The sequence below is a fragment of the Crocodylus siamensis genome, chromosome 5 (assembly GCF_052110815.1).
Source record: "Crocodylus siamensis isolate JL-2025a chromosome 5, ASM5211081v1, whole genome shotgun sequence".
Lineage (NCBI taxonomy): Eukaryota > Metazoa > Chordata > Crocodylia > Crocodylidae > Crocodylus > Crocodylus siamensis.
In genome coordinates this window covers 119843409-119865989 of record NC_143399.1, presented here as the reverse complement: position 1 = coordinate 119865989, position 22581 = coordinate 119843409, and the positions used below count along the sequence as shown (strand labels likewise).

The 22581-nt window shown below is 43.7% G+C and overlaps 1 protein-coding gene across 2 annotated transcripts in view; it reads left to right on the top strand.

The window, feature by feature from the left end:
• The window catches only part of SUGCT (succinyl-CoA:glutarate-CoA transferase), a 538710-nt gene extending 517780 nt beyond the window's left edge, over positions 1 to 20930 (top strand). The window contains exon 13 of one of the 2 annotated variants that reach the window (XM_090050066.1): positions 16414 to 20930. In XM_090050066.1, the coding sequence (XP_089906192.1) occupies positions 16414 to 16577 (164 nt within the window). In that variant the 3' untranslated portion in view covers positions 16578 to 20930. The remainder of the gene's footprint in view (positions 1 to 16413) is intronic. The other variant, XM_090050065.1, reaches the window with a different exon arrangement.
• Positions 20931 to 22581: the final 1651 nt, after the last annotated feature.

Below are 22581 nucleotides of genomic sequence, written 5' to 3'. Positions count from 1 at the left end.
AGCATTGGTCAGGTATGCTGGGTATTTCCTATGCTTCTGGGCTTTGCTGGTTGATACATGGGACCAGGAAAGAATTTTTTCCCTCCTTCTGTTGCTACATGTCTCTGGTTGGAGGGAAGGGAGAGGAGGTTCATCTTCCTCAGAAGCACTGTGGAGGCTTTAGCCTTCCCTAGTTGTGTGGGGAGTGGCCCTTTTCCTTGGATCTCTACAGTGTATTTTAACAACCCTCACAGCAGCAGGGCATTTTTCCCGTTTTACCGCTGACAGGTTAGGGTGTTAACGTCTTATGGTTGTGTCAAGATTGACTGTGTAATTTTGCTAATAGGTTAGACAGTGGATTTGTATAGGATGGTTTGGATAGGGATGATCCTGTCTTGCGCAAGTGGTTGGACTAGATGACCTTTGAAGGTCTATTCCAGCCCTTTTCTATGATTCTACTATTACCTTTATTAATTCATTAGTTTTTTTGTTAGATACATACTTACAATGGATCTCAGTAGATTCCTAAGTCACCTTGTTGCCATAGTGGATAAATGTGGTGATGATGACCAACTTTTGCAGTTGGACAGATTTTGATACTATAGATCTGGACTGCAAGGAGATTTCCAAGCTATATCCGGACCTGGTGTTGGCAGTGAAGCAAGCAGCTGTTACTCATGCATCCTGTCTTGTCTCATCCCCCCCGCCTCCACCACTGACATGCATGCCCATTAGGATATCATAGCTGAAAAGTTAGTGGTGGGCCTTGCCCTCTGAATTTCCTGGCCCTCTGGGAGCCCTGAGGGCCAGATCTTGCCCATGGGCCTTATATTTGACACCCCTACTCCAGCTGATCCTCAGTAGGATGAAAATGAAGAGTATTAGACAGTATGGAGCTAGTCAGTGATGCTGGATGATTTTCCATTGCCCTTTTGAACAGATGGAGTTCAAAGCTGCTTAGGAAGAGAACATGTATGTACAGGTTAGCTGATGGGCCAGACTTGCCCCCTTCTTGTATTTGTCCTCCTCACTCACTACAATGGTTACAAGTAACCATGAACATCACCGTCACTTTTTCAAAACCTAGGTTTTCCTGACCTTACCACACTCTATAACCTTTTTGGTAGGATTACTGCAGTATATTCCATTGTGGGCTGCCAAAAAGTTTAATACAGTGCCGGTATTATATACATATCTCTGTATCTCTGCAAAATTCTGAAGCATGTTCATTTATTAAGAAGATGCAAAGGTTGTTCTCCCTCTTAGTTTTGGCTCTTGGTTTAAGGATCTAACTTTTAATATCTAATTCCTGTCATAAATTTAGTCACAAGTATCTCACGAACCTCTAGCATCCTGTGTATTATACTAACCAACCACTGTTTATCAGAAGGTTTTTAACTCTTCTTACTTGCACTAATACATATAATCACAGCTTCTGCTCCTTGTGCTGTAGCTGGTACAGGTATTAACCTTTATTATTACAGTCCTAAATCTCAGAGGTGCCCTGTGACACATTCCAAGAAGTGACACATGCTTAACCTTTAAAAAATAAATGCTTACCAGCCTTTAAGGGCCTCTCTGGCATGATGCTGTCTCAGTGGTTTTATCGGTTTTTATCTTGTGTTTTAATGTGTTTAAAGTGTCTTAACTTTATGGCTTTGCTTGGCGCCTGGGATGCTATGGCAGATAGGCGCCAAATAAATAGAATTTATTGTGATGATGTTGAGTTCAAGTACTGGGGAAGACTAAGAGATAGCCTAGTACAAGTGCTATCATAATTTTAACTGATATAAAGTTTGACTAATTGTTGTACTATTAAGCCTTGAAGATTAAGCAGCATGGACAGCGTTTATCTTAACAAAATGGCAAAGAAGTCAAAATAAAAACATTTTAATGTAGGATTTTAGACGTATTAAAAAAGATGTTTGATTTTTGTTTGCTTGAGGTAGCAAGTGTGGCACCTAAAATCCTCATTGAAAAGAAAAATGCAGTCTGAATTACAGCTTTTTCTTTGCTGTTATAACTGCCCACTAGTTCTAACATACTGGAGTGTTCAAGTAGAGTGTAACAGTTTTAAAGCAGGGGGCTGGGATGCAAGATTTCTGGGTTGTGCTCCCTAACCTGTCACTATCCTGGGCTTCCAAATTGGGGTCCATGCTGCTGTGCCTGCACATAGCCCCCTTTCCTTCAAAACACCTCCACTTGGGCAGAGCAATCTACCAACATGCCATTAGTTGAAAGATCAAGACCTTGCTGTGTAACCTTGATCAAGGCCACGCTTCCTTGTGCGTCAAGAGATAGTTATACTTTTCTCGCACAGGATTTGTGTTAACGAGTATGTCTATAGCAATTTATTGGCTGATTTCTGGAAGGCAGCTGTCACAGAGATTTGGTGTGCTTCTACTAAGGGTGCCTGTACACGTCCAGGGAGGCTGCTCAGACGTGCTGTAATTCCAGTGCATTGGAGCAGACTCAACTGAGTCTGTTGGAACGTGCTAATTAGCACACTCCCACCAGCTTCTGTGTGTCCTGCATTAGTGTCCCCGCGCTTCAAAATCCGCAGGGGTGCTTTAACTAAAGCTCATTTGACAAGCAGCCCTTGTGCCATTTTGAAGTGTGGGGACACTGATAAGTGAGATGGTATGGGTGCTTTAATTACTGCGGTTCTCAGAGCCACTCTAATTAAACTCCTGTCCTCCCCTGCACACCCTGGAGCACTTGTAAAAATGTCCTAGGAGCAGTGTTCCCTCGGAGCTGTGCGGTGTGCACGACCTCATAGGTGAGCCTGGCGGTGTGGCATGAGCGCGGCTGCGTGGCTGGGCACGCTGTGCAGCTTAGAGGGAATGCTGCCTAGGAGTCTGGGAGTACTAAAGCCTTTACTTACACACCTAATTGAAGTCAAGTAGTGTTTTACACAAGGAAAGAACAGAGGATCAATGATAAATAGTCCCCCTCAACGAAAGCCACTAATTTTAGAATACAGAATAGAGCTGTACCTTATAGGGTAACTGAATCAGAGCTGTTATACAAAGAAATAGCATGATTAGTGAGGAACCAAATAATAACTGATCAAGAAAGACATTTATTTTATAATTACTGGGTAATTTTTTAGTATGATACTGTTCTTACAGGTATGGAAGGATCCCTCAACATGTAGTGGCTCCCTTGTGGCTGCACATGGTGTGCAGATAGTAGCCCTCATTTGGCACTCCTTGCTAACTGTTGTAGCATATCTTGCATCTTCTACCTCTTCTGTCTTCTATTCAGTCATCCATCAAGGTCACACTTAGTCCCACCTATCCCAGGTTTTCAATGTCCTTAATTCCAAATAAAATGAACAATATCCCAGCACAGGAACTAGGTCCATTCCCATCTTCTCCCACCTGAGCTGTTTCCTCCCTCCAGAGTCTTCTCACTGACTGAATTACCCCAGCACCTGTTAAAAGATAGCTAAATCCTATATAGGTGTTTGCTGACTTGCTGCCCAGCTGCCAGGTATAGCCATGAGGACTATATGAGCTTTGAAATTCCCATTAACCCCTTCTCTTCTTGTTTATTACAGTTGTAAACTCAGAAGATAAAGTAGCATATTCACAAATACATTTTCCATATGGTATACATTTGATTTTTTTTAACAGATTCATAAATTACAATCTTACTGCACAACAAATGAGAACAGGAATCCGCATTTATCAATTAGAAGAATAAAAATCCACTCTCTTCTTAAAATTGCTATAGCTCTGTATACATTATACTTAAAAGTTACTTACATCTGGTTTGGTTTTAGTATACTGGTATGGAACCTTTCCCCTGAATTCTTTTAAAGCAATTTGCAGAATCAAATAAAGCTTTTGTTTCTATGATTTGACTTTCATTATATATAAGAAATGCATTTTAAAGTTTCTTGATATCAGATATGCAGATGCTATTAAGAACAGTTCTGAAATTCTTTTTCATGGAAGCACACATGAAGGCACATATGATTTGTAAAAATCTGTTTCTGTATGATAAATAAGTCATGTCTAGAATTAAAGAACATCCTTAAATGCTTTTGTCTTCAAAATTGTTTGATTAGTATTTTATTTTATTTCAGTGTCACCACTCATTTTTCTCTCTATAAAGATCTTATTCAGAGCTGCTTGATGTCAATACACCCCCCCCCCCATTTTTAATGTATACAAAAATTACACCTACAAAGTCTGTAATAGCGAGTAAAGTCTATAGGTCAGACTGAATATATTGTTTTCAGAAGGGCCTCCAAAAGGCTGAATATATTGCAAAGGAAATCTATAGATGAGACTAAATACACACACACAAACTTTCAAAACTACATATGTATGTATGTATGTATGTATTTAGTGTTATCTATAGACTTTACTTTCTATTAGTTTTGTAGGTGTATTTATATATATAGAGATAATTCAAAGTAGCAATAAAACTATTACAGTATTTCTATACAGATATATCTATATCTATCTATCTAGATCATGTAGAGAAATGTAGTTTTGTAAGTCAGAGCAGAACAAACCTTTTAACAATAAAAACCTAAAAGATTCAAAGTACTTATAAAATTGTTATGGCATTACATACACCAGTCAGTCTATCAGTCTGCCTATAGATCTCTCTATTGCTCTGTCTGGATCTTTAGATAGAAACACAGACAGATAGGTCTGTGTAGCTGTACCATGACAGTTTCATTACGTCTTTGAAACTTTTAGGTCATTCATTGTTTAAAGGTTGGTTTTGCTCTTACTTTGTAAACCGGTGGTTCTCCATATGTGTACTCACAAACAGAGCTGTTGGCATTAGTGACAGAAACCTAATTTTTGCTGCTTTTCACACTCAGTGGCCAACACAAAAAATGTATATAAGAGATAGGAGCTAAATTATCTTACTTCTTGAGTATCATCAGCTCAATAATTTACTGTGTTTTAGGGCTGTGCAAAACAGCGCTGTTTCATTTTGACTTCTGTTTCACCAGGACAGTGTTTTATTTTGCATTTTGTTTCATTTTGAAACCACTATTCCTTTTCGTTTTGTCAAAGCTGTTTCGACGTTTCGCCTATAGGTTATAATGGGGAAGCACAAAACTGCCTATTATATTGTCTTTTCTTCTCTGATTCAGGTGTAACTTGCAGGGATGGTAGCCCTTTCTGAGGCCATGATGTGTGCCAGGTTTCAAGGAGATAGGTACAGGGGGTTCTGGGAAACTGCACCTCAGACTGTTCAGATTAAAACTTGTGTCACTTGCAAGTGTGAAGGCACAGAGAAAGCTCAGTTCAAACAACACTTTTTATGCTGTTTTTCCATCCCTGCCCCAGAGCATTGGGATTGGAAGGGACCTCAGGGAAGGATCACAGTCACTGGGCAGCTACACATGTCAGTATGAGAGCAGTCCTTCCCCCCTTTTCCCCCTCGCTTTCCTTAGTTTCTCTTTAACTGCAAGCAGCTCCAGCTTCAAAACTCAAAACATTTTGAAACTTTCAAAATGTTTTGATTGCCATTGTTTTGTTTTGAGGCTGTTTCAAAGCCTTTCATTTCATTTCAATTTCACTGTTTCGAGCTTGAAATGAGTCAAAACAGCGCTGAAATGAAACAGCCAGTTAAATTTCACACAGCCCTACTATATTCCTATTTTATGGGCAGTCATATATATCCCTTCATATATTTTAGAGCAGGGGTGGACAATTACTTGGGTTGGTGGGCCATGTCATGAATTTTGGTGTCCGTCGAAGGCCACACCTCTGCCTCTCACCCTCCTTCCCTCCCCCCAACCCCAACTGTGGCCAGCACAAAAGCCTAAACCTGCCCACAGTTTTAGCACACCTCAACCATCTCTCCCCTCCCCCCCACTGCTAGAGTCCATCTTCCCGCAGTTGTAGCATGCTCTGCCCTCCCAGTCCAGACCTGGCAGTAAGTGGCCATGTTCACAGCTGCCTATATGTAGCTGGCAGCTTTTGGGTTGGGGCTCTGGGCATGAGGTAATAGTGATGGGCAGGTGCTACTGCTGTGGTTGAAAGCTGCAACTGTAGCACACCCCATCCCCATGCCAGAGCCCTGACCTGGAAGCTGCCAGCCATATTTGAGCAGCTTGGACATGGTTAGCAGCTGCTAGGTCCAAAACTCAGGGGATGGGGGGAGGGAGGAGTGTGTGCTACAGCTATGGGTGCATACAGCTGTGGGTGCATACAGGTGGCAGCCCTGGATGCCCAGCATCATGCATTTGCCAGAGTCACCACCCACCCATGGGCCAGGTCCAAGCAGTTGGAGGGTTGGATCTGGCCCACGGGCCGTATTTTGCCCACCCCGCTTTTGAGCTTAGAGAGGTATTACCGTGGGCAGAATTTTGTCTTTAGATCCTATATTACTGGTTGCCACACAAGAAGAAAAGAGCTTTAGTTGACTTTCAGCTCCAAGTTGAACATGTAAGGTTAGAAGTTGGGGTAAAAGTATGGCTGCTTGTCACAGGCAGCATCTGACTTAGAAATTGGTGGATAAATTATGTTTTTGCTTTCTGTTTATCAGCTCTAATCCAAAAGCAAAGTGTACAAAATGTCTTACTGGAGGTCAAAGAGAGGAAATAAATATGGAAGTACACAGTGCTATATTTATAGTCACTTTTCATAAGGAAGCTTCCCTGAGGATGCTAAATTATCTTCTTGCTATGTATACCATCAGAACATGTTGTGCGCTTTGTTTATAGATGAGAGCTGATCAAATGAAATAGGAAAATATATGATTTATGTGGTGCTAGAAAGGCACTTGGGATGGATTTACTTGCACTTAGACAAGTATACAGTTACTGAAGAACAAATGTTTACTTAAGAATTGATTGTTTCCCTAACATGTGAAACATGAAAGGAATTAAAAACAGATACTATTATGCAATATTCTCTCTCTGATCAAGCACTTCAGGTTGGTATCACCTTACATATGGTTCTTTCTGTATATTTTTCACGTCCATAAATATGAAGCTGTGCTTTCTCCTTAAACAAAGCTGTCACTTACTACATATTATTACAATTATAAGTCAAGTTTGCTAATGTGTCACATACACTGACATTCCTATCCCATGCTGGAGCCTTTACACCAGTTAGGATTGCTTATACAAGCCCTTTCTACATACTGTGAAGCAAAGTACAGGTTTTACCAATAGTATCAAGAGAATTTCTGAAAAATATTCTAACACAAAAGTCATTGCCCTCAGCATAATGTAACTCATTTGGAATGTATTATAATGGATAAAGATAAACTAAACTGGACTTTATATTCAATATACGTAAACAAGGACAGTCCCAATAAGTAATGTATATATAGTAGGAGTTTCAGAAGGGCTAAGTTCCCAAAGCTGAAGAAAAATTATCAGCAAAATGGATTGAGTGGAAAAAATTAAAAAGAAAAATACGAATGAAAATTGGAAGAAAGAGGAAAACTTTTGGTGAAGTGGCATTCTGGTTAAGTGGTGAAGGGAAGACAACACTGTAGAAATGTGTGTGTGTGCGTGTGTATGTGTGTGTGTGTGTGTGTGTGTGTAGGTAGAAATACTTGACCTGTGGGAGTGATCATCATCGACCATGAGGGATCACTAATGAGAAATATATATACTGTATTTACCCAAATTCAAGACAACTTCAAATGTAAGTTGCCCCCTCAAATAATTAGATTCAGTACATGAAAAATAAGGAATTTGTACAGAATCAAAGAATAGGAGGGTTGTCTTAAATTCATTCCTCTTCCCCACCCCCCACTACTGCAGTGGCAGGGGAACAAGTAGCAAGAAAAACAGCAGTGGTGGGGAGGCAGCCTGCCCCTAGGCAACTTACTCCCCCTGGTGCCACTTGTCTCCCCTGTTGCTTGCTACACTTAGTGCCTGCCCCCTTCCACTCAGCCCCCCTAGTGCCTGCTGCCAGCCCCCAGCTTTCCTTCCTTGACACATCTCCCCACTGCTGCTGCTTATCCTATGTAGTGACTATGGCCTCAGCCTGGGACACAGAGCATGTGGTGTCCCCAGCCCCAGCCCCACCTTGGGGCGAGGAATGGCAGTAGCTCCAGCCCTGGGTTTGGGTTGGCACTGGAGCCAGTGCTGCAGCAGCTACTCTGCCACCACACAGTCTCCCCCACTCTCTTCCCCCGCAAAACCACACAATCTTGCTTGTGTTCTCACCCACACTGCATCCTCCCCACCCATTCTGTGTGATTTGCCCTGCATTCTTCCCCTCAATCCATGCAAACTCTCTCATGTTCCACCCCCACGCTGCATGATCTCCCCCACATTGCCTTTCCCCACTGCATGATCTCTCCTGTGATCTCCCCACCTTGCACTGTGCTGCCTTTCCCATTTTTCCTTTCCGTTCTGTACCACATGGTCTCCCCTGTGCTCTCCCGCCACTGACTATGCAGTCTTCACTGTATGGTCTTCCCTATGATCCCTTTCCCCCACACTGTGCAGTCTCCCCTTAGGTCAGGGCTGGAGCCACAGTAGCCGCCTGCCCAGGGGCAGTATTCAAATGCCAGAGGAGGCTTTTTTCTCATATGTTGAATGAGGCAAAATACCCCGTAGGATTTGAGTAAATATGGTATATAGTTATATATAACATCAACAAAATGAAAAAAGGGAAAATAGATACCAATTAAAAAAAAGAAGTGTAGAATAGTGATAAGGGAAGCTAGAGGTATAAAAAAATTGTCACTGGAAAATCTGAGAGTAACAATGAGGAATTTTCCAATACTTACTAGAAATAAAAGAAGTCCTTGGAATGGTGTAGAGCATGGTGCTCAAGATTTTTACCTGGTGGGCCAGATGGGCAGTGCTTGGTCCATCTGCAGGCTGGATCTAGTTGGTGGTCCTGATCTGGCACCTGGGGTGGGTGCAGCAGGCCCTATCCAGCCATGTGGAGGGGAGCATGGGGCAGCCTAGCCCCAACCTGGTTCCACAAAGGAAAGAGGCTTGACCTGGCCCCAGTCCAGCCAGAGAGCATGGGGAGGGCATAGAAAGGGAAGGAGTGTGATCCCACCCTGATACAGCTGCAGGGGGGGAAGGGTCATGGCCCAGCCTTGATTCAGCTGCAGGGGGCGCGGGATAAGGAAGCAGATGTGGCCCAGCTCCAACGTGCCATCTGGGGCATAAGAATTTGACAGTGGGGAGGGTGGGCATATTAATTTCCACTGCTCCTCCATCTCCTAAATTTGTGACCCATGGGGAATCCCATAGGTCAGATGCAATGGCCCCATGGGCCTGAGGTTGAGCACTCCTGGTATAGATCCATTACTAGATAGAGATGGTAAAACTGTGACTGATGCAGAAAACTGAAAAGTGTTTTTATAAATATTTCTACATGTACTTGGAAAAAACAGAATGATGTACTTTCAAATCCATGAGTATAACGGGAAAGGACGTTAAAAGGATGTTAAAATGAAGTTTCAAATGAAGTTTGCAAGCCTTGATGAATTGCACCCACAAGTCCTAAAAGATTTGGCTGAGCAGTTTTGTGGCCCACTGATATTTATATTTAATACATCTTGAAATGCTGGGGGAATTGCAGAAGACTTGAAGAACACTAACTTGAAAAAGGCAAAGGGGGTGACCTGTACAACTATAGGTCAAGTAGCTTTACATTTGTTCTGAATGAAATAGCAACAAACTGATACGGGATTCCTTTAATAAAGACGTGAAGAAAGAAATATAGGTAAAGCCAGTCAGTCTGGTTTTATGAAAAATAGTCATTTTCAGAGAGATCCAATTCCATTCTTTGATGAATTGCAAAGGTAACTGGCTACATTTAGTATTCTTAGCTTTTTATTAAGCATTTGACTTTGTACAAGCTAGCCATACAGAGCAATCTAAATGGCTTGGTAAGCTGGGCTCATTCAGACAGAAAGCAATGTAATGCAGCCAAATGCAAGGAGCCTGGGCAACAAGCAGGATGAGCTCATCCTCCTGCTCAGTGCAAAGAAATATGATGTCATTGGGATAACGGAGACCTGGTGGGACTCCACCCATGACTGGACCACGGGGATAGAGGGCTATACCCTGTACAGGAGGGATCGTGTTGACAAAAGGGGCGGGGGTGTAGCTCTCTATGTGAAGGAAAGCTACATGTCCCTGCAAGCTGATGTTGGCGACCGGCATGGACAGCTAGAGACCCTCTGGGTAAAAATTCGTGGGGAATTCGGCACAGGGGACACAACGGTGGGAGTCTACTACAGACCTCCCATTCAAAGTCCCGAGCTTGACCAGGAGTTCGCCCAGGAACTGACTAAGGCCGCTTGCTCCAGGACCTTGGTTGTCATGGGTGACTTCAATTACCCGGACATCTCATGGGAAGATCACTCAGCTAAATCTGAGTGGGCGCAAAGCTTTCTCTCGTGCGTGGATGACCTCTACCTGACTCAAGAAGTCTATGGGCCAACGAGAGGCAAAGCGCTGCTTGACCTGGTACTGGCTACGGGGGACGACCTAATCGGCGACCTAGTGATTGATGGGAAGTTGGGTGACAGCGACCACGAGCTGATCACCTTCACCATCCGCCGTAAAGCTGGCAAGTCAGTCAGCAACACAGAAGTCCTTGACTTCAGAAAAGCCGACTTTGACAAGCTCAAGAGGCTAGTCAGTCAGGCCCTCAGGGACCATGACCCCAGGGAGTTGGGAGTTCAAGAAGAGTGGTTGCTTCTCAAGGAAGCGATCCTCAGTGCACAAGCTAAATCTATCCCAACACGGAGGAAAGGCAGCAAGAAGGCACAGCAGCCCCCCTGGCTCTCCAGAGACCTAGCGGACCTACTGTGGCTAAAAAGGAAAGCCTACAAAGGATGGAGGATGGGATTCACCTCCAAGGAGGATTACTCCGCGCTGGTCCGGTCCTGCAGGGAGCAAACCAGGAAAGCCAAGGCTGCAACTGAACTCCAACTAGCTTCAGGCATCAAGGACAACAAAAAGTCCTTTTTCAGATATGTGGGGAGCCGGAGGAAAAGCAAGGGCAATGTTGGACCCCTGCTAAACCAGATGGGGCAACTGACAACTGACGCCCAGGAAAAAGCCAACCTATTAAATAGGTACTTTGCGTCAGTCTTTCATCAGTCACACGGGATGCCCATGCCTGCTATGGGACAGGGAAATCTGGGTGATGGGGATCCCCTACCCTCCATAAATGCTGACCTCGTGAAGGAACACCTTGAGAAGCTGGATACCTTCAAGTCAGCTGGCCCTGAAAACCTGCACCCCAGGGTACTCAAGGAGCTGGCGAGCATCATAGCCCAGCCCCTGGCACGGATCTTTGAAAACTCCTGGCGCTCTGGTGTAGTGCCCGAAGACTGGAAGAAGGCCAATGTGGTGCCGATCTTCAAGAAAGGGAGGAGAGTGGATCCAGCTAACTACAGGCCCATTAGCCTGACTTCTATCCTGGGGAAGATCTTAGAAAAGTTTATTAAGGAGGCCATCCTTGAGGGACTGGCCCAGGCTAACATTCTAAGGGACAGCCAGCACGGGTTTGTTGTGGGTAGGTCTTGTTTGACCGATCTCATTTCCTTCTATGACCAGGTGACCTATCACCTGGACAAGGGAGAAGAGATTGATGTCATATATCTTGACTTCAAAAAAGCTTTTGATCTGGTATCCCATGATCACCTCTTGGCCAAACTGGCCGGTTGTGGCTTTGGCTCCACCACGATCCGCTGGCTGGGAAATTGGCTTCGTGGTCGGACCCAGAGGGTTGTGATTGATGGCAGTCACTCATCGTGGTGCCCTGTGACCAGTGGGGTCCCTCAAGGCTCTGTCCTGGGACCCATACTGTTCAACATCTTCATTAATGATGTGGACATTGGAGTCAGGAGTGGACTGGCCAAGTTTGCCGATGACACCAAACTTTGGGGCAAAGCATCCACGCCAGAAGATAGGCGGGTGATCCTGGCTGACCTGGACAAGCTCAGTAAATGGGTAGATGAGAACCTCATGGTGTTTAACACTGAAAAATGCAAGGTTCTCCACCTTGGGAGGAAAAACCTGCAGCACCCTTATAGGCTCGGCAGTGCTACGTTGGTTAGCACTACAGAAGAAAAAGACTTGGGGGTCATCATTGACCACAAGATGAACATGAGCCTCCAATGCGATGCTGCGGCTAGTAAAGTGACCAAAATGCTGGCGTGAATCCATAGATGCTTCTCGAGCAAATCCCGGGACATCATTCTCCCCTTGTACTCGGCCTTGGTGAGGCCGCAGCTGGAGTACTGCGTCCAGTTTTGGGCTCCACAATTCAAAAAGGGTGTGGAGAAGCTTGAGAGAGTCCAGAGGAGAGCCACGCACATGATCAGAGGTCAGGAAAACAGATCTTACGATGGCAGGCTGAGAGCCATGGGACTCTTTAGCCTGGAAAAGCACAGGCTCAGGGGTGATCTGATGGCCACCTACAAGTTTATCAGGGGTGACCACCAGGATCTGGGGGAACATCTGTTCACCAGAGCGCCCCATGGGATGACGAGGTCGAACGCTCACAAACTCCTGCAAGACCGTTTCAGGCTGGACATAAGGAAGAATTTCTTTACTGTCCGAGCCCCCAAGGTCTGGAACAGTCTGCCAGCAGAGGTGGTTCAAGTGCCTACATTGAACACCTTCAAGAGTAAATTGGATGCTTATCTTGCTGGGATCCTATGACCCCAGCTGACTTCCTGCCCTTTGGGCAGGGGGCTGGACTTGATGATCTCCCGAGGTCCCTTCCAGCCCTAATGTCTATGAAATCTATGAAATCTATGAAATGAAGAATCTAAGGCATACCTATGGAATGGGAAAGGGCTGTATCCTGGAAGGCAGTGAGTCTGAAAAGTGCTCTTAGGGTTCACAGTGGATAAACAGCAAAACACAAGCTCCAGATGTGATGTTGTGGCAAAAAAGGCTAATTTGATACTAGGATGCTTAATGAGGGACAGAGGGAGAAAGAAAAGGGAAGTGATTTTACCTTTATGTAAGGTACTGGGGAGAGTGATATTAGAATACAGCATTGAGTTCTGGTGTTTGCACTTCATAAAGCTGATGGAATAATTGGAAGGGGTGCAGAAGAGAGCCACACACATGCTTGAATGGCTGGAGAAAACGTCCACTGAGTTAGCCTCTCACAACTAAGGTATGGAGCTGAGGTGATGGCAGTCCATATTGTCACAGGGCACTGAGACATACCTGCTTTCTTAAGAGTGGCAGTGGGGAGCTAATGAGGGACTTGCCTGACCAGAAGAGGGCTCAGGCTGGAGCTACATGCCCAGAGCCTGCACCGGTCAGGTAGTCTCTCCCCAGCAACCATGAAGTGGGGAGCTCCTGGCTGCAGGGCATCAGGGCTCCTGCAGGGACCTGGATTTTGGCTGAGGAACTCTGCAGGTCTGGGACCAGAGGCAAGTTTCCAAGGTTGGGAAAAACTGGGTTTACAGGCAAGTGGCTTTTGTTTCTGTTAAACGCCTACAGGGATTGGGGGTCTGACAGAGGATAGTGGTGTTTCTTATTTAAGTTACACCGGTAGTTTAGCCTTGAGCCCTGCTGGGGCAGCCTGGTGTCCTATTTTGAGAATCGGTAACACAGAAGCCCTCAGAGTGAAGGTGGGGCCCAGTGATGGGTCCCAGAGCCTAGAAAAAGGGTGAGGCCCAAACTGGAAGGTCCAAGAGCCCAGGGAAGGGTTGAGCTAGGCCAGAGGGTCCATGAGCCCAGAGTGGGCCAAGCCAGACCAGGGACCCGAGAGTCTGGAGAGGGGCTGCATGCAGGACCAGAGGTCAGAGAACCCAGAGGAGGGGCTGCTTTCGGGACCAGGGGTCGGAGGCCCCAGGGGGCCAAGTGCATAAATAGTCACATCATTGAGAGAGAACATCTGCAAGGCTTGGGGTGTGGTGTAGGGGAGGAAAAGGAGCCGCGCAATTTGCTCTTAAGGCTACAGGGGCCCTACAGGGGCCTAATCAGGCCCATGGGGACCTATCAGCTGGGAGGGCTGGATTGAGGTTAGTGGGGCCTCAGGAGAGACCCAGGGGGAACCTACTGGGATTGGGGCTCACTTTAAGGCTGTTGGCAGCCTCCCTGAAACAACCTATAATATTAAGAACAAAGTGTGGTGGGTGAGGTATCTAGGGAGATAGCCATTAGAGTTTGAGCCTGGCAGGAGTGGCAAGGCCACTAGGGGGCATCACGGCTGCCCGTGTGGCAACAAGCCCATCACACACATATCATCATATAGAGAAAATGCCAGGTAATGAAAGTCAAAACCAATGGCAAAAAAGTGAAGCCTGGCAAATTCGAAGTGGAAATCAGGCACAGTTTTTTAACTACAAGGAGGATGAACCACTGGAACAAGCTAGTAACAGTCATCTCTTGATGACTTTAAATCAAGGATTGGACTCCTTTCTGGAAGAGATGCTTTAGTCAAGCACAAGTTTTTGGGCTCAGTGCAGGGCTAGGGGGTTGAAAGTATATGGCTTTTGTCATGCAGAAAGTCAGATTTTCCTTGAGATTTAAATATCTGAGACTATTTAATATCCAAATGTGAGGTTTGGATTTTGAAAACCAGTCTCTGCTACAGCTGTGTCGTTCTTCAAAGGGGGCATTAAACAGCCAGAAAGAACCAGTGGGACAGATCCTAGGGCACTGTTTTAACTATCGTATGTAAGAGCATCCTTGGGACTGCCGCAGCCTATACTGGGGGCAGCTCAGGCCCCAGCCAGCCTTCGGAACAAGAGTTGCCAGAAAGGCAGCTTTGTTCCAGCTCCTCACCATCGCCACCCATTCAGATGCTTCAATGCAGGGGCAGGCAAAGTCTGGCCCGTGGGCTGGATTAGGTCTGTGGTGGACTCCATTTCCCAGCAGCCTCTGCCTGTGTCGCTGTGGCCGGTTTCCATGGAGACCCCAGCAGTGGTGGAGCTGTGACTGGCCAGCAGCACTAGCAGGGTGCGCGGCTAGGCAAGGACCTGCTCTGGGGCTGGGATCTTGCGGCGGTGGCAGTGTTGTCCGGAGCCAGGGCAGGACTGTGATCCAGATCATGCTGTCACCGCCACAAGGTCCCAGCCCTGACCCTGGAGCAGCTCCCTGCCAATGCTGCTGGGCTGGTCTCCATGGAAACCCTGTCCCTGTCCCACCATTGCTGGGATTTCCATGGAAACCAGCTGTAGCAATGTGGGCAGGGGCTTCTGGGAAATGGAGTCAGGCTGCCGGCTAGATCCACTGTTTTCCCCACCCCTGCTCCAGTCTCACATTCTGAACACCTGAGTATTGAGCTCAATATTTGCAAAAAGCGAGAAGTACATCAAAACAAAGTGCGCCTAATTATTGGGATTTTTTTTCCCCAAAGATTGTTTACATGAGCTTCAATTTATCCCTTTTTGTTTCTAATGTTCCTTTAAGAATAAAGTCGAAAGGACTGCTTTGGGTGATATATTTGCAGACCTAAGTGGCAGCACCAGCATTCAATACTATTACGCGTGCAGAATAACAGAGAAGTAAGGAGGCATGACACAGTTTAGAAACTATTAAGTGGATGTAATAATAGACTTAATTAAACCCAGAGGGAATGCTTCTGCAAATCATTCGAAAACCTTTACAAAAAAAAAGTTTTGTGGAATTTGAAGCACAGTTTCAGATTGGCAGAAATGAACCAAGTAGGCATCTCTGATATTCTCTGTTTTCCCCACAGAACAGACACAGAACTAAAAGTGTCACTGCGCATTTCTTGCAAATATACCATAGCTGTGATTGCAGGTTGTAGCTTATTCTCCATTTACTCTTAGCTGCGTGCTGAGGATTGCCAGCTGTGATGTCAACATTTGCCCACAAGGAGCTAAATAGACTTCCATTGCCTTTCCAGTCAGCACCAAGCAATCACTAGACATGAATTGCTGATACCTTACAGTAAAAGTGAAGGATTCTGTATTCATTACCAACTTCTTTGAGGCATGTAGTCACAGACGGGTCTTCTTGGTGAGGTAAATTAGCCTGAGCTGAGCAATGTGCTGATGCGAGTAGGCTGCTACTGGTGACTATTAATACATTTAGAGTTCGCTAACTGCAATCTTTCCTGAGACATCCCAGGACATCCGGTTACCTTAAAATGGTGCTAATTCAAGTGGAAATGGCTTGGCTCAGTCAGTGGGAAGACGCTCTGAGTTCCATAGGCATTGGATCCAGCCCTTAAGGAATTAATTTTGCATCTCTTTGACTGGATTATGGATGTATTGCTTTGGTGTGGAATTTGACCTAAACAAGCAAATGGATTTTTTAAAAGGTAAACTTATTTCCCAAATGTAATAATAGTGGGATATCCATTGTATAACTATTATGCAAATGACCCCTTAAGCCAATTCAAAACATCCCCACAGGAAATTAAATGCAGATGCTTAATTATCATAATGAGTAAAATTAATAATACTTTAAATGACTATTACTTATTTAAACTTAGTCTCCTTATGTCTGTTTTTTCACAGGACCAGCTGTCAGATACAGCGAGTTCAGTGTGTCAGACCCCAAACCTCCACCTCTTATTGGACAGCACACTGTAGAGGTACTGAAGGGTGTGCTGGGATATGAGGATGGCACCGTAGAAGAATTGCTCAACACTGGAGCAGTGGTTCAGCATGAAGTCAAATGAAGAACTTCAGTTGTAGTGCTTCGTGTTGAGTCTTCTGTATTTGCTCCTGTTTGGGATCCTTTCAGCTTCTTCCAAGGAAACTCGGAAGAGGAGGCTTAATTCAATTCTTTATTTTCTTCCTTGTGCGTTTGGAATGAATCTAGCACAGTTGTATTGATTAAAGCAATCTGGTAAAGACTGTGTGAAGGAAATTTGTGAGGGGGTAAAAGTTGTAATCACAGAATCCTACATGGCTAATCATTTCCTATATTTTTTTCTGGGAAATATAATTCTTATCATAATGAGGATAATTGCCTAAATGTTTGTCCCTATAATGACACAAAGTTGGTGAAAAGAAGCAGATCCTTGAAACATTTGGACACTGCCATCTCCATTTGCACATAAGCTCCTTCTTAAAATATTTGACCACGAAATCAAAGAACTGAGCAAATTGACAGCCTCTGTGATTGATTTTAAACAGAATTTCTGAGCTCATGAGCTCTTTGTGGAGCTTTCATTTAAACAGTGGATGAAGTGACCATTGTAAAACTGCCTTCTATTCCCATGCCTAGTTGTGTAAATATTTGTTTTATATTGCCTTGCATTGCTATGACAATCCCAGAGTGTGTAGCACAAATAAACTTCAACTGTTGCATTTATCCTGTTAAGCAAAGTGCCCTGTTCCAAGCCTCATGGAGAGTCGGAGCACGATTGGAAGGTACTGGTCTTCTGCAGTTTTATTCAGCCCGGCCCTTGATTGGACGTGGACCCAAACCAAGACCTCAAATTTGAGCACCACAGGCCAGTGTTTAGAGGAAACTTGGGTCTGGCTCTATGAGCAGGGACTCATCCACATCTCTTTTAATGGCCCTTACCCAAATCCCTTCACCTGACATCCATTTTACTATGAGGAAAATTCAGATTTGGATCTACATTTTTGGCTGAAGCCCATTTCTGTGATTTAAACAGGACCAGATTCTACTAGCCGTGCTCAAGTTTAATGACATCTTACTCTGCGGCTTCTCACGGAGTAAAGTATTACTCACTTTGAGTAGGGGTGGAAGAATCTGGTCCATCATAAACAGCAAGCAACAGATTAAAGGAAACCCAGTTATTTTTCTACACAAGCCAATTTGGCAGTCCCTCAGCCTCAATGTCTAAGCATATAATTTACATCTAAAGTAAACTCTGCATGGGAAGGCTCTAACCTTTGTTGTGTGTACCACTGGAGTGAGGCAGTGCCCTTCTACAAGTAAATAATGCTAACTCAAACTGACATTCAACAAATAATGTCCATATTTCTCCCAAAGTATCGGAAACAGGCCTGGCATTGTAACTAGCTTGTCACTGTGTTTCCACTTTAACAAACAACATCCTCTGTATTACATTTGAACTTCACAACTGTGTATTACCTTCTGGGGAAAAAATGGTTATGATATAATGAAGCTGAAATGGAAACACATTGCAGTTGTCATTTTTGAAGCTCTTTGTGTGTGTGTGTTTTGGTTCGTTTGTTTGCTTGTTTTGTGTGTCTTTCTGTGTTTTTTTTTTCCAATGTTGTACTAATCATTTTTTTTCTTACATTGTATTTCTGGCATAAAGCTCAACACTCTGTCCATGTGCTAAAGGCATCATGAGATTCTGGACTAGTGACTTCTTAAATAAATATAGAAAGAAGTCTGCCTTGAGAGTCAAATGGAATAGGAAAACCCTAGGGGAAGAGTTAGTATTTGGGAATAGGATTGGAAGGGGTTACGATATAGTCCACCTTTAATCTAAGAGGAGCAACCCCTCTTAATGAGAAAAACAGTGATTTGCAGCGAGCGTCAAATAAAATGGGCAGTGCGATACTAAATTGAGTTTTGTTTATTGCTAGAACTATTTCACATTATCAGGTCATGTTTACAAATAAACTTTGCTGTTTCTACTTATTGAGGGACACTTATTTCCCCATTTCTGAGAATTCAATGCATAAATAAGATACAGCAAAATCATGCTCAGTTTAGTTCAAGGCTTTCAAAGGATCTTTATTCAGGGCTTTGCCAGGTATTGGAAAGACCTAAGTGCCAGGCCCTCAGAAAACTTGGCATAGCTCCATTGACTTTAACAGAACCATCCTGATTTACACCACCTGAAATGCTGGATCTGACCCATGATTTATTTATTCCAACATACCCACACAAATAGAGATTTTCTTCCCTTTTTAGTGTTTGCCTCTCTCTTATTTTGACATGCAGATACTAAGGCCTCGTCACAAGAAACACTTAGTACATGTGGAATCTGTTCAGTATTAAAGTTAGAATATGATCTGAGCAGTTGTGTGGTATTATTTACTACAATCTCTACCATGCACAGCTCACTGATTGTTGGTCTCAGCCCTACCACCACACCTGAGGCTTGAACCGGGCTTGGTACAGTGCTGGAGCTGGGACTGATGATCAGCTGATTGTCAGTCCCAGCCCCAGCACTGGAGCCCCTTCAGTGAAGAGAAGAAGGAGGATCAGGCCCTTGGTGGGCTGCAGTGCTATGGTCCCATCAGGACATGCTGATTGTACAGCCCAGAAAGGAATTATGGGGGAGGGAGTTTGCAAAAATCAGCCCCTCTCCTTGCTATTTTCACTTACAACTTGAATGGATGCCTTGGGGGGAACCTACCATTACTTGTATTACCTCTGTGGAGCAGGCTGATGACAGCTGAACATCTGATGACAGATGCTCCTCCTGCGAAAAGTTGTAACTTTTCTATGATACAGTTGCTCTTAGCACAGATTTTCTTGCTTGAACACATGGGATACTTGGGTTGTAAATGCAGTTAACACATCTTAAGTGTAACGTGTAACATGGCCCTAAAGGAGATAATCCATGACATTATTTTGGAATAAGAGCATTGCGAACCCTGTAATTGCTACTTATTGCTAGGCTAAGGACAAGAGATTCTGTAAATAAATGGGTGATAACTAACTGTCTACAGGCTGGGGGGAAAAAAGGGTATGCTTGATGCTGCTAAAAATCTTTAAATAACTGGGTGACCCCATAGATCTCTCAGGTCTGATCCTGCAACCTGTGTTGTCCCACTCCCAGAATCTGACCCCTGGAGTTTTAAATTGCTTTTTTTAGACAATCTAAACAATTGCCTTAATATTACCCAAGTTCTCAGTCACTACTGCAGTAACATTTTTCTTTAAAATAAACCCACACAACGTTTATTTCTGAAAGCACGCTGTGCACCCATCTCAGCAGTCCTCAAGGATACACATCTCTGATTATATATCAACTGATATATTTGACATGTTTAATTTGTAAACAGTTCTCTTGGTTGTCCTGCTAAAGGGGAAATCATCTTGTGGGATTTGGGGTTTAATAAAACTAGATCTTTGGAATTTTCAGGTTAGGTATGTAGCGAGCCACGACTGTGCATGGCTTCTCCTGGCAAAGCTGCTAATGCTTTATCCTGTCTGCTAAAATCTAGTTCACGCCATGATTTATATGTGTGTGCACGCATGTGCATGGCATTGGCTTTATGATGATGCACTTATGCGTCATCATATTGCATAAAAGCAAACAGATGTACCCATTTTCTTAGTTAAAGCTTAACCCAAAAAGAGTTATTTGCCTATATGGTATGTGAACCCTGTTAGTTCAAACAGTCGAGTCAGAAAGAGGATATAGTTGCTACTAGTTATTTTGTGGTGCTGCTGAAGACAAAACCCATGTATCTGTTTTAAAGGGCAACTTGCATCTTGGGGACTAGATTGACAGTTTGCCTCATGGATCCCTTGATAATGTCTTTGTTATCATATCTCTTCCACCATTCTCTTCTCTTGACAGGGTAAACTAAAAATTCTCTTCCCATTCATCCTTTTCTAGCTAAACGTAAAATTCCAGATCTGTAGCTGGGGTAATTTGCATAGCTCCTTTGAAGTTAATGAAGCGATGCTGATTTATCCAGCTATAGATCCGGCCCCAAGGTTTTATATTTTTAGTGGGGGGTTTCTTCCCTGGGTTCCAAAAGGAAACAAAAATTTAAATTAAAACTCAGCAATTTTTATCCTTATTTAGTAAATCTTGGAGTATAACATTAAGGAGTCTTGCCTGTGACACGTCCTGTGCCAAACTCTTTGCATTTGTACCTATGAATCCCTTGCTCATTGCCTGCAGGAGGAAGTTCATGTAAATTTGGCCTTTAGAATTGGTTCTGTTTTGAGCAGTGATCAGGGGAAGAAAATAACCCACTTTGTGTAGGCTTGGGTCACTTAACAGCCCCGCTTAAAGCCTTGTCTTGTGTTCAGTTCCAAACTGAGCCAAAGTTGCATGTAAATTTGTGAATGTGAGTGGGATCACCTTTCTGTGCTGGGACAAACATTTCTTTTTCACTAACAACGAATGAAATCAGTGATGTACACTCAGAAAGAGGTGGGAGGGTGGGTTGTTTTGAATTTTTCATGGAACTAAGGGGAGGAAACAACATCTACTTTGGACTTATATACAAAACCTTGGGTTCACTTGTTCCATATTGACATAGGGCCAGAGTCTGTCCTCCTGATATCAACAGGACTCTTGCCCTTGATGCTTAACAGAAGCAGAATTGGGCTAAAAAGACTTGGTGAGGCTTAACCAGTCAGAGTAACATCTTTGCTTCTCACATACTATCATCTCCTGCCCTCTAGGAAAATTAGCTAGGCAACCCGAAGCAAAATATATAGTGTGGGAGTAGATGGGTGTGGGCTTATGTGCCCAGGCCTTTTTGTGAGGGAGTTTTCATTAAGTTTTCCAGACCCTCCCACTCTGGATATGCTGTAAATCTTCAGCATGGTCAGCCAGGAGAGGAAAGGAGGCCTGACAGCTTCAGGACTAAAATGGTCATGAATTTTTTTTTTAATTATCTAAATGACAAGACACAGTTAATCCTTTGACCTGCATGACATTATACCAATGCATTAAAATGTGTTTACTTGCCAAAAGTGTATTCAAATGTATTTATTTGCCAAAAATGGAGGAAGGGTAAAGTACTTTTAAAGTTCAGGAATGCTGGCAGTGCTGCTCAGATTTCATGTGAGTGACATTAAACAGTGCCAGATATGGTTCTTTTCTTAACTGCATGTACCCTGAGTATAATGTGGCCTGGTGAAATGTTAAATGCTATTAGCTAGCAAAAAAACCCCCAGAACAGTTCCTGGAAGATCAAGTAACCCCCCCACACAGACGAGGACTGCCTGTTTTTAACCAAGGTGATAAAAATGTGCTGTTAAATAGTGATGTAGTCACCTTTTTTAAAGTTGACAACCACTTAATTCAGTTATTGCATGAGCCTGTTTTAACTGGACCAGTCAGAAGTATGAGGAAAATGCCTGGGATCACACATGACCAAAGACCCATGAAACTTTGCTGAGTCTGCACTGCAGGAAGCAACAGGTGAGGTGGGGACAGCCTGTTCATTTTCTTTTTTTAAAATTGTTTTTGCTTTATTCTCCAGGGTTGTAGATACAATGAAATTGAAAGGACAAATTAACCTCCCATTAACAAGAAACTCTTGAAAGCAGAGTATAAAATGTGCTCCATACTGCTACTCTTGCCCTGTTGATGGTTTGACTTAAATGAGAAATGGGAGTTTGAGAAAGAAAATTCAATATGATATTTGAAAAGTAGTGTGGCAGCATCCAGTTCATTATAGCTTCTGTATTGCTTCATTTAAAATGCAACTAATTTGTTTAATAGCTATCTCAGTGTTGCCCCAAGTATAGTTCATTTTAGGGTTGTATAAAGATCTGAGGATGTGCAACAGGCTGGTAGGAACTAGCACCTGGTATAGGGATATATCGCTGTTCTCCTGAGCTTCCAGGTTATAAATTAAATCCCTACCTAAAACTGTTGAGTAGGTATGTGTTCTTATTTAAAAATGACAAACTGGAATTTTGACATAGTGATTTTGCATGGGTGAAAATTGTCTGTTTTCTTTAGAAAATACTGGCTTTTCTTCAGTACCCAAATCCCAAAAAGTTTTGACTAGAAATTAATAATTTCTTGC